The sequence below is a fragment of the Pristis pectinata genome, chromosome 4, assembly GCF_009764475.1.
Source record: "Pristis pectinata isolate sPriPec2 chromosome 4, sPriPec2.1.pri, whole genome shotgun sequence".
In the NCBI taxonomy this organism is placed as follows: domain Eukaryota; kingdom Metazoa; phylum Chordata; class Chondrichthyes; order Rhinopristiformes; family Pristidae; genus Pristis; species Pristis pectinata.
In genome coordinates this window covers 101,282,360-101,298,587 of record NC_067408.1, presented here as the reverse complement: position 1 = coordinate 101,298,587, position 16,228 = coordinate 101,282,360, and the positions used below count along the sequence as shown (strand labels likewise).

At 39.0% G+C, this 16,228-nt stretch overlaps 1 protein-coding gene across 1 annotated transcript in view; it reads left to right on the top strand.

The window, feature by feature from the left end:
* The window catches only part of hunk (hormonally up-regulated Neu-associated kinase), a 52,668-nt gene that overhangs the window by 28,781 nt on the left and 7,659 nt on the right, over positions 1-16,228 (top strand). Inside the window, 2 exon segments of the mRNA XM_052015113.1 lie at positions 9,556-9,724; positions 13,114-13,194. Of these exon segments, the coding sequence (XP_051871073.1) occupies positions 9,556-9,724; positions 13,114-13,194 (250 nt within the window).

The window sequence follows — 16,228 nt, the reverse complement described above, 5'->3', positions numbered from 1 at the left end:
TACTCTCTCTATGTTTTTCTACATCTACATCTTATCTTCAGACAACGGTGGTTGTTGAAGAAGCCCTTGCTCATGTTTCACCTTATGGCTTGCGGAACTGAACTTTAAGAACCATTCAGGAACTGGGAGTTTTGGACTTTGTCACACACACACACGAAGAGTTTAGTTTTGGGGTTAACGTTCGAGGTTTAACATTCTTGAATTCTAACATACTAACATTTTAACTTTTATTTTACGTATTATCATAAGTAGTGATTAATAAAATAGTTTTTAACACTAAATCATGCTCAGTGTGTTTCTTTTGTTGCTGGTTTGTGACAAAATTGGGGGCTTGTCCGGGATAGTTCCCAAGGTTAACGAGTTTCGTCCGGGATAGTTCCCAAGGTTAACGAGTGTCGTCTGGGATCGTTTCCCAGATTGACAAGATTTGTTCGGGGTTCAATCCAAAGATTTTTGAGGGAGGTCTGATAAATTCTTTTTAATTGGCTTGTGTGTGTGGAAACCAGCAGCAATGGATATTAAGGCATTTTTGGAGTCACCAACCCAAAAGGGATTGGAGGTGGCGAAAAAGGATGATCTGATAAAGATTGCTACAAGGCTAAACCTTACAGAAGTAAAGCAGTCTATGAGAAAGGCAGATATTCAGAGACTGATAGCTGGCCATTATGTGGAAAAGAAGGTGTTTGAGAAGGAAGTGTTAAAACAGTTTCCTGGCAGTGAAATAGCAATTTCTGAGGCACAGGTGCAGCTGGCAAAGATAGAGGCCGAACGAGAGCAAAATAAATTAGAAGCTGAACGAGAGCAAAAGAAATTAGATGCCGAACAAAAGAGATTAGAGGCTGAATGAGAGCAAACCCAGTTAAAGATAGAGGCTGATCGAGAACAAAAGAAATTAGAAGCTGAACGAGAGCAAAAGAGATTAGAGGCCGAGCGAGAGAAATTAGAGGCCGAACAAAAGAAATTAGAGACTGAACAAAAGCTAACTCAGATGAAGATAGAGGCTGATCTAGCAATGAAGCAGATGGAATTGAAGAGGATGGAGCTGGATAGTGAGGAAAAGGAGAAACAGAGGCAGCATGAGTTACAAATGAAGCGTAGGAGTTTGGAATCTGATTCTGATGATGGTTTTTCAGCCAGCAGAGAGGTTCGATTAGTCCCTCCGTTTGAAGAAGATCAGGTTGATCAGTATTTCCAACATTTTGAAAAGGTTGCTGTGAGTTCAAACTGGCCAAGGAAAGGATGGGTTCTTATGGTACAGAGTGTGATTAAAGGTAAAGCTCAAAAAGCTTATTCTGCTTTGTCTGTTGAGGATGCAGCTGATTATACCAAGGTAAAACAAGCTATATTGAAGGCCTATGAATTGGTCCCTGAGGCTTATAGACAAAAATTCAGAGACTTGAGGAAATCTGCAGATCAGACTTATATGGAATTTGCCAATGGAAAGAGAATATGTTTTGAACGATGGTGCCTGGCTAAAAATGTAGATGGGGATTATGATAAATTGACAGAATTGATACTGGTGGAAGACTTTAAAAGATGTGTTCCAGCTGAATTAACAACATATTTAAATGAAAAGGCAGTGGAAACTTTACAAGAAACTGCTAGGTTGGCAGATGATTATGCTTTAACCCATAAATCCAAATGGGGACAACCTAAAACCTTTCAAAAGAGTTACAAAGACAATCCAGGTAAACCGGAGATTAAATTGGGAGGTAATCAAAAAGGAAAGGATGAAAAGAAGCCAGGGCTGGAGAAACCTGTTGAGCGTACTTGTTATTACTGTAGGAAACCTGGCCACGTGATATCTAATTGTGCCCTTTTGAAGAAAAAGAAGGAAGCTGGGCCCAATGCTTGCTTTCAGGCAATTAAAAATCAAAAAGGTTTAGGAGATGCTGTTAAAGATCAGTCCTTGCAAGAGGGAAAAGCGGAAAAGTTGGAGGAGGTGAGAAAAGAATTCCGTTCGTATGTATCAGAGGGTTTTGTTTCACTGAATGATGAGTCACCCCAGGTGCCAGTGAAAATTCTTAGAGATACTGGGGCTAGTCAATCTCTCTTGCTGGACAGTGTTTTAAATTTTGGTGAAGAAAGTGACACTGGTGAGGTAAATCTAGTACGAGGCATTACAGGTGAGACCATGTCTGTCCCTTTTCACAGGGTGATTTTAAAGTCAAAGTTCGTAGAAGGACCAGTCGAGATAGGGATAAGACCTAGTTTGCCAGTGGAAGGAGTTTCTTTGTTATTGGGAAATGACCTTGCAGATGGAGAAAGTGATCCTGTGGTACGGTTAACAACCAAACCAAGGATTGATGAGTCTGAGAATGATCCAGATGTTTACCCATCATGTACGGTGACTCGAGCTAGAGCTAAAGAATTAGCCAAGACAGACAGTCTGATGCAGTCTGATGTGGTTCCTTGTGACAGTCCTAAACAGGAAGAAAATTATGATGCCTTATCTGAGACTTTTCTGTCTTCACTGGAGGATCAACATCCTTATAGTGAGCCTGAATTTAAAGATTTGTCTTTGTCGAGGAAGGATTTTATGGTGGAACAGACAAAGGACCCTGAGTTGACAGAATTGAAAGAAAAAGCTCTCTCATGTGAGGAGATTGAAAAAGTGCCAACTGGATACTATGTCAAAAATGGAGTGTTAATGAGGAAATGGAGACCTCCTCATGTTCCTGTTACTGAGGAATGGGAAGTTATTCATCAGGTTGTTGTTCCAAAAGTTTATAGGGATGAGATTTTAAACCTGGCCCATAGTATGCCTTTGGGTGGTCATTTTGGTGTGAATAAAACTGTAGGGAAGATCTTGAAACAATTCTATTGGCCTGGTTTGAGAAAAGATGTGGTGATGTTTTGTCGAACCTGCCACACATGTCAGATGGTAGGTAAACCAAATCAAAAACCCCCTGTGGCTCCTTTGAAGCCAATTCCTGCTTTTGGTGAACCCTTTTCGAAGGTGATTGTGGACTGTGTTGGCCCCTTACCAAAGTCTAAGACTGGAAATCAGTATTTGTTAACCATCATGTGTGCCACTTCTAGATTTCCAGAGGCAATACCCCTTAGAAATATTAAGGCCAAGACGGTGTCAAAGGCTCTTGTAAAATTTTTTACCTTGTTTGGTTTGCCAAAAGAAATCCAATCTGATCAAGGTAGTAATTTTATGTCAAAAATTTTTCAACAAATAGTCTATGAGCTGGGAGCAAAGCAGATTGTATCATCTGCATATCACCCAGAATCTCAAGGAGCTCTGGAGAGATTTCATTCTACTCTCAAAAATATGCTGAAGACTTATTGCTTTGAAAACACCAAGGATTGGGACGAAGGTATCCATTTACTTTTGTTTGCCGTTAGAGAATCGATCCAGGAGTCAATAGGATTTAGTCCGTTTGAGCTTGTGTTTGGACATAGGGTGAGAGGACCTTTGGAGTTGTTAAGAGAGCAATGGGTTAATGAGGAAGTTCACTTGAGTCTGTTGGACTATGTCCAAAAATTTAAAACTCGGTTGGAGAGAGTCTGCCAGCTAGCGAGAGAGAATCTGAAAACAAGCCAGATAAGAATGAAGACATATTTTGATAGACGTGCTTGGCCTAGGATATTCGCAGTGGGGCAAAAGGTGTTGGTATTTTTCCCTAGCCAAAATAATCCCTTGCAAGCTCGCTTTTCTGGACCCTATGTTATTGAATCTCGAGTGACTGATCTAACATATATAATCAAAACACCAGATAGACGCAAGAAAACACAACTCTGTCATGTAAACATGCTAAAACCTTATTATGAGAGGGATTCAGTTGTGGCCTTGGTGGATGGTGAAAAGGTTGTTTCTAGAATGCCTGATGTTGATGTTGAGGAAGGCCAATTTAGACCAAATATTGTTCCATCGAAACTAAAAAACCAAAATATCCTGGAGAACCTTGAAACGAAGTTGGACCATTTACAAGTTTCACAAAAACAACAGATGAGAGAATTAATTTTAAAATTTAAAAATCTGTTCCCAGATGTTCCAAACAGAACATCGATAATTACCCATGATGTTGATGTTGGGGATGCAAAACCAATCAAACAACACCCATATCGAATGAATGTGGAAAAAAGTAAACTTGTTGATCAGGAAATAAAATACATGTTGGAAAATGATATTATTAGACATTCTACTTCAAATTGGAGTTCGCCCTGTGTTATCGTACCTAAACCTGATGGAACTGTTAGATTTTGCACAGATTACAGGAAAGTGAATGCTGTAACAAAGTCAGATGCTTACCCTATTCCTAGGGTGGAGGATTGCATAGACAGAGTGGGAAAGGCAAAATTTCTTACAAAGATTGACCTATTAAAAGGGTACTGGTGTGTTCCATTAACAGATAGAGGAAGGGAGATTTCAGCCTTTGTAACCCCTTCTGGATTGTATGAATACAATGTTTTGCCATTTGGAATGAAAAATGCTCCGGCAACATTTCAAAGAATGATTAATTCAGTGATTCATGGGTTAAAACATACAGATGCCTACATTGACGACTTAGTGACTGGGAATGATACTTGGGAAGATCACATCTCTGCGTTAGAAAGGTTGTTTGAAAGACTTTCCAAGGCTAACCTTACAGTTAACTTGGCTAAAAGTGAATTTGGCCATGCCACTGTGACGTATCTTGGTTATGTTGTAGGTCAAGGCAAGCAAGCTCCTGTTCAGGCAAAAGTTCAAGCAATATCTGAGTTCCCTATTCCCACAGGTACGAGGACTGTTAGAAGATTTTTGGGAATGGTTGGATATTATCGAAAATTTTGTAAAAATTTTGCTGATATTGCTCTTCCCCTAACTAATCTTCTGAAGAAGGGAGTAAAGTTTGTTTGGACAGATTCTTGTCAAGAAGCATTTGAGAAGCTGAAAGCCATTTTATGCTACCATCCTGTGCTCAGAACACCTGACTTTGAAAAGCCATTTTCATTAGCAGTAGATGCCAGTGATGAAGCTGCAGGAGCTGTGTTGTTGCAGAAAGGTGACCTTGATGATATTGACCATCCTGTAGCTTACTTTTCAAAGAAATTTAATGAGCATCAAAAGAATTATTCCACCATAGAGAAAGAATTACTGTCGCTTGTTTTAGCCTTGCAACATTTCAGTGTATATGTTTGCACCGCTCAGAAACCATTGACTGTATATACAGATCATAACCCACTGGTGTTTCTGAGCTGAGTCAAAAACAAGAACAGAAGGCTGTTAAACTGGAGTTTAATTTTGCAAGAGTTTGATCTCATGATAACTCACATTAAAGGCAAAGATAATGTGATTGCTGATTGTCTTTCTCGATGTTAAATGGGAAACATGTATCTGTACTAATCTGATAGTCTGTAGTTGTGTAGCATGATAATTATTAAAATTACTAACTATGCGCGGTTAAAATTTTCTTGGGAAAATTTTTTTTTAGGTGGGAGGTGTTATGGACTCAGTGAAAGTCCCTTTAAGATAGAGAGTGTGTGTGTATGTGTGTGTGGGGCGTGCTTACGTCAATAGAAGATAAAGGACGTAATGACGTTGTTGAAGAAGTAAGAAGAAGAAGAAGAAAGAGAGAGAGAGAAGGGAGAGAGACACCAGCCTGCTTGTTTTCTCTATCGATGGATGAGAAACAATAACTGTGTTTGCCACTGAAATCCATGTATGGAAGTTGGAAGTAATCCGGTGGAGTTCACTTTGTTGCTGACCTGTAGAAGGAAACAGGTATTTGTGTGTGGACGACCATGGTTCGGATGCTTTTCGGGGTGAGGAAGTCACTACCGAGTAAACACTGAAGTGTCGTTTGGGTTCCATCGTGGAACATTTGGATTTCGTATGTACTCTCTCTATGTTTTTCTACATCTACATCTTATCTTCAGACAACGGTGGTTGTTGAAGAAGCCCTTGCTCATGTTTCACCTTATGGCTTGCGGAACTGAACTTTAAGAACCATTCAGGAACTGGGAGTTTTGGACTTTGTCACACACACACACGAAGAGTTTAGTTTTGGGGTTAACGTTCGAGGTTTAACATTCTTGAATTCTAACATACTAACATTTTAACTTTTATTTTACGTATTATCATAAGTAGTGATTAATAAAATAGTTTTTAACACTAAATCATGCTCAGTGTGTTTCTTTTGTTGCTGGTTTGTGACACCTTGCTACATCAAATACTTCAGTCCTGAGCAATGCCTGTCAAGAATCCCACCAAGTGATTCATTTACTTGACAGTCTAGTTGACCAGTACTTTGATGCCTGAACCCACTTGTATTATAGAGTGATAGGTTGCAGATTTTCCCCCTTATTACTGTTTACGCTGTTGGTTTCAGTTTTCTGCTGGAATTCCCAGGCAAGGAAGTGGATTCAACCGCCCGTCAGCTATACATTACTTATTTCCCAGCTCATGAGCACAACAGGCAGAAATCTAAAGACACATGACTTGCACACATTCAATTGGGAATTCAGAGAAGGAGTAGTAACAGATATATTGGGGTATTAGTGAGAAACATTATTTGAAAAAAACTGAAGAATCAGGGATCAATGTTGAAAGCTATAAATATGTCATTTTTATTAATGGTTTATTCATTTCTATAGATTTGTTTTTCTGATGTCTGTTTGTACTTTCTTTGACCCCTTGTCATTCTTTTCTCACATGTTTATGTTAGATTGTCCACATTTACATTGAAAATCACTGGCATGAGCACCATTTGGTAATTATTTAGGGAACAGATTTTCTTACCTAAACATTCATGCATTGTTCCACAAAATGTCTTTTGACTTTCATAAGATGACAATTATTACTACCGAACCATGTGGATGATAATAAGATAAGATGAGATTTCTTTATTAGTCACATGTACATTGAAACACACAGTGAAATGAATCTTTTGTGTTGAGTGTTCTGGGGGCAGCCTGCAAGTGTCACTGTGCTTCCGGCGCCAACATAGCATGCCCACAACTTTCTAACCCGTACGTCTTTGGCATGTGGGAGGAAACCAGAGCACCCGGAGAAAACCTATGCAGACATGGGCAGAACGTACAAACTCCTTACAGACAGCGGCGGGAATTGAACCCAGGTCGCTGGCGCTGTAATAGCGTTACACTAACTGCTACACTATTGTGCCTGCCTGTACACTTGTAGTTCAAGCTACTGAAAAATTCACAATGCCACAGGTTTCAAGCTTGAGGGTATTGTCCGGCCAGCCTGTTTTAAATTCTGAATTACCTTTGCTAATGCCCATTTTTTAATATATTTTCTTTCACTTCAGTTCAAAGTATTGTTTTAGGCTTCTTCACCTGTTCACACCGTATCACAGAGTTAATCCCCAGGAGGACAGCTGAACTATCCCACAGCTGGAACAAAGAAAGCTCATAGCTAAATACTCAGCCAGCTAACGTCTCCGTCTGACAGTATTTACTTCCTGCTCAAAGGGAAATAAAAGTGGTAGCTTTAGCCATCTATTAGAATTTCTGTTTAAAGCAATAGATAATCTAAAAAAATGTAACCATTGTCAAACACTTACTATTGTGGAACTGCACTTCCAGATCCGTATCTTTCAGCTTCCCCTACTTCTGCTGCAAAGAATCTCCAAAGGGGGATAATCTGTCTTTGTGCGCCAGTGCTATATGAATTGTGAAAATGGGTATAAATGAAGTAGGAGCAGGAGTAGGCCACTCAGCTCTTCAAACGTCTTTTGTCATTTAATAAGATCACAATGGATCTGATTGTAACCTCATTCTCATCAATCTGCACTAAACTTTCATTTCCTTGCTTATCAAGTATCTATCTTTCTTGGCCTTAAAAATATTCAAACACACTGATTCCATTGCCCTTTGAGGAATAAAGGTCCATAATGCTCAGAGAGGAAAAAAAAGTCACCTTATCTCTGCCTTGCACACTAGTTTTAGGTTTTCCCATCAGAGGAAGCATCCTCTCTTCGTCCATCCTGTCAAGATCCCTCAGGATCTTGTGTTTCAGTTTAGTGCCCCTCACTCTTCTAAACTTCATCAGGTACAAATCTGACCAACCTTTCCTCATAAAACAATCTGCCCTTTCCAGGTGTTAGTCTAGTAAACCTTCTCTGAACTGCTTCCAGGCACAATAGTGCAGCAGTTAGCGTAACACTTTACAGCGCCAGTGACCCTGGTTCAATTCCGGCCACTGTCTGTAAAGATTTTGTACGTTCTCCCCATGTCTGCGTGGGTTTCCTCCAGGTGCTCCGGTTTCCTCCCACATTCCAAAGATGTACGGGTTAGGAAGTTGTGGGCATGCTATGTTGGCGCCGGAAGCGTGGCGACACCTGCGAGCTGCCCACAGAACACACTAAGCAAAAAGATACATTTCACTGTGTGTTTCAATGTACATGTGACTAATAAAGATATCTTATACTTTCTTAAATAAGGCCAATGTGCACAGTACTCCAGATGTGGGTCACCAATGCCCTATGTAATTGGAGCATAACCTCTCTATTTTTGAGTGAAAAAAGAAGAGAACCAGCTGCTGATTTTGCTCACCACATGACATTTAGTTCCACTGAAGTAACAGGAAACAAATATGAGATGGATAGAAAAGAATTCTTCCCCCACTCACCTTCCACATTTCACTAAGTTGTAATATTTAAATCTACGTATATGTATGTAGTGTGACACGAGACTTCATCTGAAGTCCACATTCTCACAAGTGAGAAGCTAATGTGTGTATATTGACTAGTCAACAGTCATGGTGTAGAAAGAGTTTGATGAAGACCAGATTTGACAATTAAAAATGGGAGATCAGGATGCTCTACCTGTGGCTTTTTAATATTTTGTGACCAACTGTCTGATTTGGCCTTCTGTCAAGTAAAACCCTGTTGCAAATGATGACATAGAATTTGCCCAGTTAAAGTCTGCTGCTTAGCCATATGCTGATCTTATCTCATTCCAGATCCAGAACAAACAAAGAGAAACAGAATCAGTGTTAACATGAAGACGGATGGCTAGAGTTGATGGTTAGCCTGCCTTCTGATCTCAGTGGTTTATAAGTAGCTGTAATTTTTGCAACTGCCTATTTCCAACTATGGTCTTAAAGGAACAGGTCCACAATCGTGTTCCAGACCTATAGTATATAAGTGATGTAGCGGAAGCTAGAAATGTGATATTAACAGAGTTAAAACAGTCCTCATAGAAAGGTAAAATTAAATAAATCTAAAATTAGATTAAAAGAGCCAAACAAATTGAATTAAAAATCAAAAACTAAACATTAAATTCTGACCTTCTTTCTCTTGCTGAAGTGAGTAGGCTATTTAATTACATGAGAATTGGATAATGCAGGAACGCATTGAGCACATTGTTGGCTCAAGCTACTGCTTGTGTTACTCAGTAGGAATGATAATGTTGAAGCACTTAGCTGCTGATGTCTATCTAAAATGTTGAACATTAATTTCATTGTTTACTATTGGAGTGAGTCATACATTGTTAATCAAAAGCAATCAGCAATTAGTTCTAAAATGTGTTTTCTCTCTCCTTCCGATGTGCTGGAAAGATAGAAAGATGTTGTTAAACATACAATGATTTCTACTTATCTAGGCTTCATCCAGAGGACTTGAATCAGAGTGTGTTGCTCCACATGACTGAGAAAATGGGATATAAACACACTGAGGTAGTAAACACGGTGCTGTCAAACCGGGCCTCCCACACTCTTTCCATCTACTTTCTGCTAAATAGGAAGTTGGATCACTATTTTAAAAGCATTGCGGTAAGTAAGAGCTTGAGCAGTGATGTTTTTAAAAGAACCATTTAAAGAAAGAAATTAAACTGGCAAGAAATATCTCATAACTACTGCTGTTATAGGAACTGAATGCAGTGTGTTAGATGAATCCTGGAACCTAGCAGACATGTTTTTGATCTGTCTGTGCAGAGGCAGCTGATATCAGAATGGGGTTAGCTTCAGTATCTCAGGGTTCTTGAAGGGAAAGTAAATGAAGATTTTTGTCTTGATTGGGTACCCTTTGGTCCCCAACCCCACCCACTCTGGAAGTATAAATGGTTGGATGTTCGATGGATCAAGTTGGCCTCAACAATACTTGTTGTCAAGGCTGGATTTAAAGACCAGCATTTACTTGATCTAGGACATCCTAAAGTACATTACAACCGATGTGGTCACTCTTGTGAGAAACACAGCAGCCTATGTTTGCACAATATGTTTCCACAAATGTAATGAGCAGATAATCAGTTACCCACCCCCAACCTCCCAGCTTTTCTTCCTAACTCTGTAATGTGATCTTTTATGTTAATGGCGGACGCCAGCTGTTGGAATTGAATGACAACACTTCTGACCATGCAGCTGTCCTTCATTCCTGGTTTGGAGTGTTAGCCCAGATTTGTGCTCTGGGCCGGGACTAATTACTGCAAGTGTATGATGCTAAAGATTACAGAGTGCCTTTGGAGGAAGAAATCAAGGAAAATCAGAAGAAATGGGGGGAGAGAAAACAAAGGATACTGTGTTGTATGCTGCCTATGGGTACATTGAACATCTGAGTGTACCTTGTGGTATGACTTTGATACATGGTTGTACCAGTCACTATTGTTTGGTTGAGAGTTACTGCCTCCAGTAAGGGATATTCTGTTGACGGCTGTCTCTCTGTTATTTGCCTTTGCTGAAAGGGCCCATATTGGCAGTGAGTTTGGGATTTTGATGCTTGAGAGAGCACTGAGACAATGATGCATTACAATGAAAAAGAGAATTGGATTCTCTTCTTAAAATGGTGATGATGGCAGGCAGTACTTGTAACAGACATGTTGGTAAATCTGATTGAAACAAGCTGATTCAGCCCTTCGGCCTTTATATGGAAAGAGTAGAAATATTTCTGAGGCCAAATGATATTGTCAGAGAGATATAATGATTGTTCAAAAGAGGGAGGTGGTATAGCTGGTGGTGCCAGGGCTGGAGACAAAGGTGATGCCACCAACTACAGATGAGGTCTCACATGAGAACATCAGTTATTCAGGAATTGGCAGGTTCTTGATATTTTAGCAAGCTGAATCTGTGTAGTTGAGTGTGGATTCAATCAGAACCCCTGACAACTAATATGCACAAAGGGTTGGTTCCTATATTAATCTGCCAAATAGAATTAAATCAGCCCCGAGGATATTTTAGCCTGTAATGGATAAAAAGCTGTACCAATTTTGAAGGTATCAATGCAATCAAGGTAATATCTTCATTGTTACAAAAACTGAACAACAACATGAAAGTGCAGGGTGAACAAGCACATTGTACTGCTGAGACAGAAATAGAGTATTCTAATCCAGGCTGAAGTTCTCTTTATGGAAGTCAGAATGAACAAAAATGTCCAAGAAAAGGTGGTGGCTGTGTTGGATGCAAGAGAGCCAACATACGTGACTGAATTGTTTTCCTTCATTGGGATTCATCAGTACTAAAAGTTTCCTCTGAATTTGGTCACCATGTTGGATCCCCTTCACAACAGATGGCTCATAACAACATGGAACAAAACTTAGTAAATACTTGCTGGTCCATTTTGATTTGCGGAAACCATTCTGGCTCTCATGCTGGGGATGAAATAGCACAGCTATTACCAATGTTATGGAGTCCAACCATGAGCTGCTAATTGCGAATGGTATGGGTTCACATGGATTAACTGGTAAAAGTGAGGACGGTGCTCAAGAACATGAGGTACTGAATAATCATGGATCTGAGTTATAGGGTAGGTTCTATGATGCAGCTATCACTTGGCAGGACAGGGGTCAGGAGGCACTGACTACTCAAAACTGAATGGATACCACATTGCCTACAGGAGGAACTGATGCACCAGAACTGAGGGTGTCATAAGTGGACACTTCAGGGATGACAAATGCACTTTTGCTGTTTGGGAGATTTTGGAGATGAAGAGGACCAAATAAATTAATTGAATGAATTTATAAATGTGGATCCAAATGTAAATATTTAACCTATTTTATACAATCATATATATAAATAGTTGTTTACTTGTATAGGATGATTTCCTTTTTGAAGGGGAAGCAGTGTATGATATATAGGATAAGGAAACCTTTAAGGACTGAGATATGACTGTGCCATAACCTTGATACATTGTTGTAGCAATCACAGCTCTTTAATTAGAAGTTCACTGCTTTCCTTGGCTGGTAACAACATCAAAGAACCAGCAGACACTACAGATATACAATGAAAAGCAGATGTACTTTGTGTTTGACTTGCAAGTTATTTTAAAAAATAAATTCCAGTTTGTTGGAAAGACATTCACAATCAATTGTCTCTTGGCCAACTGAATTCATATTTAAAAGGGTGACTAACTTTTTCACGTGAAATTTCTATTTCATAATTCATTAAATTCATTTAACAAATGAGGAACTCTGGGAGTCAATATTGTAAATGTTTTCCATTTACTATTTGCCACGTAGTTTTAATCGCCTAGTCAAGCACATGTATCAGTGAAGTTATCAAAGGAATCCCACTAGAGTTTTTCCACTTCCAGTCACTAATGTCAACATGCTATGTCTGTTTGATTCTGAGTTGCTCTTTTCATGTTTTTCTGCATGGTAGATCATTACATGATACAATGCTTTGATTATTTTTTCTGAAACTTTAAATAATGTGAAAATTGTTGGTGACCTGAGACGTGTGATATAATTCTACATAAATTCTTGTTTAAATAATTAAGTGCTGACTACAGCTTTAAGGGAAATGGATGGGAAGAATTATTGGCGCACTAAACCTGATGATGCAAAAGTTAACTTAGTATGCACTGTTGAAGGTCTAAGATTACGGAGCTTCTCTGCTTTTAATCACTTCTCTACTCATTCCACTGAGTCCAATAACTCCTCCAATCCAGTTGCATTACGGTCAGGTTAAACCAAAGAGTAACAAAAGAACAGGATATAAAAAAGTTAAAAACTTTGTAAGTCCTTTGAAACTTTGTAAAAGCAGGATATTGAAAGATAAGTTTAGCAAAACCAAATTATTTTGTTGATCTTAAACACAGGGACCACTTTAAAACAAAGACACTTTGAAAGCAATATTAATTCAATACAAACATCTTTCTGCCATTTAACTGGACTCAGTGTACTGAGAAAATCATCTGCCAATGTTAATCATATTTTCTTCTTTCTTAGAAACCAGACTTTGCAGATGGTATTTGCTATAGGAATCTACTGCATCAGTTTGATAAATACAGACTGAAGGAAATGCAGGAGGTACAGTGTCTGCAACTTAATCTGATTATATCCCTTTTTTTTATTTGTATTGGTTTTCACATCTGTTGCCAATGTTAATTACATTTCCAAGTTGCAACCTTCAAACTAAGGCTGCTATTCTGGGCTCAGAATAATTCTCTCAGAAAAGCACATGCATTTTGATTTAAACTAATCTATTATGCACAAATCATCAGATTGGGAATTCCTTTTAATATTACTTTTAGTTTTGGGAGTTTACTGTTCTAGCTAAGTGACTGGCCTCTAAGTGAGATTGTATCTGCTGGGGCTGCTCAACTTTGTAATGCAGGACAAATCTACAGTTTGAATGACAAAAAGAATTCTCCCAAATGCAATTAGGAAAAAACAAATGTAAATAGTCCATACTGGAAATGCTTGGATTCTCAGCATCTGTAGATAGAGAAACAGTTAATGATTCAGTTCATTGGACATTCAAGAGAACTGGAACAATTTAAGCACTTTCTTTGAAGCAAGCACAGCATCAGGAAAGCAGTAGAGGAAAGAACACCAAGGAAGGTTTGTGATAGGCAGCAGATTAAAATGACAAAAATATGATTACACAAAGTAAAACGGGTCTTAATGGGACGTGAAGAAAGGTCTAGAGGTGGTGAAAATGAGAATGCTGGTATCATTATCAACAGCTGCTGTCTGAATAAATAGAGGCAGTGGTAATGATCTGAAATTATTGCACTTTACATTGAGTCCAGAATGCTGTAAAAGAAAATCTTTTTATTATTTCTTCAGTTCTTCTTTGTAGATTTTCATGTGCATTTGGTTAACGTATACACTGCTCAGGCTTGACCCATGATAAAGAAAGAATCAATACAGTTTTTAAAGGAAAGAGAAAGTAAGATGTTATAAAAAGTAGTGTTACAACATGAAGAATAAGTAAAGTGGTAGTGAAATAAAAAAGAGAAGTAATAGGGGCAGCAAGTAACAATAAAATATAAATACTCTCAGTTTCCCTCCTATAATGCTCTGGCCATAGGCTTAATATCCTGGCCAGTGTTCATTGTGGGAGGCACCATCCAAAGTTGCAGCAAATGTGGATGATCCAAGGACAGTGTGATAAGTATCTAGTTCTGTTTTCAGGGTACTAATGACAGGAGCAAAAAAAATCTGGCCTAAAAAAGACTCCAGTACATCATGTTATTACTAAAAAAATCAAGCCCTATTGTTTTCCAGTGCAGATTGTCCATCTGCTGTGTTAATTGTTGCCACTATCAGTTTACAGTGGGATCTGGAAGCAAACAGAAAGCTGTATTTTATTTGCTTCACTGAACAGACTGACCTCTTTGTCCACTCACTTTCGAGTTTGCCCGAAGCAGTTCGACAAACGTTTGCAGCTGCCACATGCTCTTTAGCCTTGACAATTTCTGTTTTTAAGAATTTGGTCTGATGGTTCAAATCTTTCTTTCGTGCAAAGTCGTGTCAAGTGCTTGTGAGATTCCTACAAAGAGCAGCTGTGTTTTAGTTTCATGTTCCTGTAGTTTAAATTTCATGTTCAATTTTTTGAGGGAAACCTGCTGATGAAGGAACTGTTTCACTTCACCAGCTGCTTTGCCTTTGAAAGCAACCTAGCTTCTGCCCTATAGCTAAATGCACAGTACAATCAGGCACAATTGGGTATGTGCTGAGGCGATGGAATTGCCAGTCAAGATAACTTGTTCAGACAGACTGACAGTTCTCAAAGAAAAGCTGACACAAGCCCCAGAAAGCTGAGATTCCAAGAATTGCCTGATCGTAAGCCAAAAAATATTTGCATGGGTCTGAAACTTAAGCTCTGGGTGTGTCTAACATTCCTTATCATGCACACGAGAGGGGGAAAAAAAGTTAACATGAAATCCTGAAGTGTTGGGGTGGATGAATGGGGTGGAAAAACTAGTTGAAGGAGGTTCAGGACCTGCTCCCGTGGGAATTGTTGAATCTTTATATCAGGAAATAATGCATTCAAACAGTCCCACTGTAGAGATGACAAACACAAGAGGGTATAAGCTTAAGGTGAGAGGGAGGAGTTACAAAGGGGATTTGAAGGGTAAATATTTTTACACAGAGAGTGGTTGATATCTGGAATGTGCTGCCAGAAGAGGTGGTGGAATCAGATATAATCACCACATTCAAGAGCCATTTAGTCAGGCACTTGAGTAGGCAAGGCATAGGAGGATACAGACCTAATGTGGGTGAATGGGATTAGTGTGGTTCGGCAAAATGGTTGGCATGGATATGGTGGGTCGAAGGAGCCCTTTTCTGTGCTGTAATGACTCTAACTATGATTCCATTTAATTTACGAATGATGATATTTTACTTCTGGTTAAATGGAATAACAAAATAATCTTTGGACATTTATAAGATAGCTAAATTAGTACTGCTCTAAAATTTAACAACATTAAATTATTCATCAAGCCATAGTTCAGAGAGGGATTGCACCTCTCTGGTCCAGTTCACTAAGGCACTGGGAATAATGAGGTAGTGTCCATGGGTTCTGAATGATCCATGAACCCACGAACACTACCTCATTATTCTTGTTTTTGCACTATTTGATTATTTTTGTAATTTATAGATTTTTATGTCTTTGCACTGTTCTGCTGCCACAGAACAACAAATTTTACATCATATGTTAGTGATAATAAATTTGATTCTGATTCTGAGCTGTGCAATTGAAGTGTAGAATGAAATGGGTTGGTAAATGTGATCAGGATCTTATTGTGCACATGGCGCACCATGTGACTTTTGACGGCACAGTTTCATGCACATAGGAAGCCTGTGCACGTAGCCCCAGTGTGCTCAGGGACACATCAAGCCTCATGCAATGCACAATTGATGTCTTGCCTGTCAAATTGATTTACGCACATACAATTAACACAGTGTGGACCGTGAACTGGAAATCAATCTGAGCAGCAGGAACAGGGCCTGCACCTGTCCACTTTAAAGGGATCATCAATTACTTGCAAGTTTTTTTGGAGAGCAATTGAAGCTGAGCTTGTTGAAGTCAGGCACACAGAACTTTGGAACAACA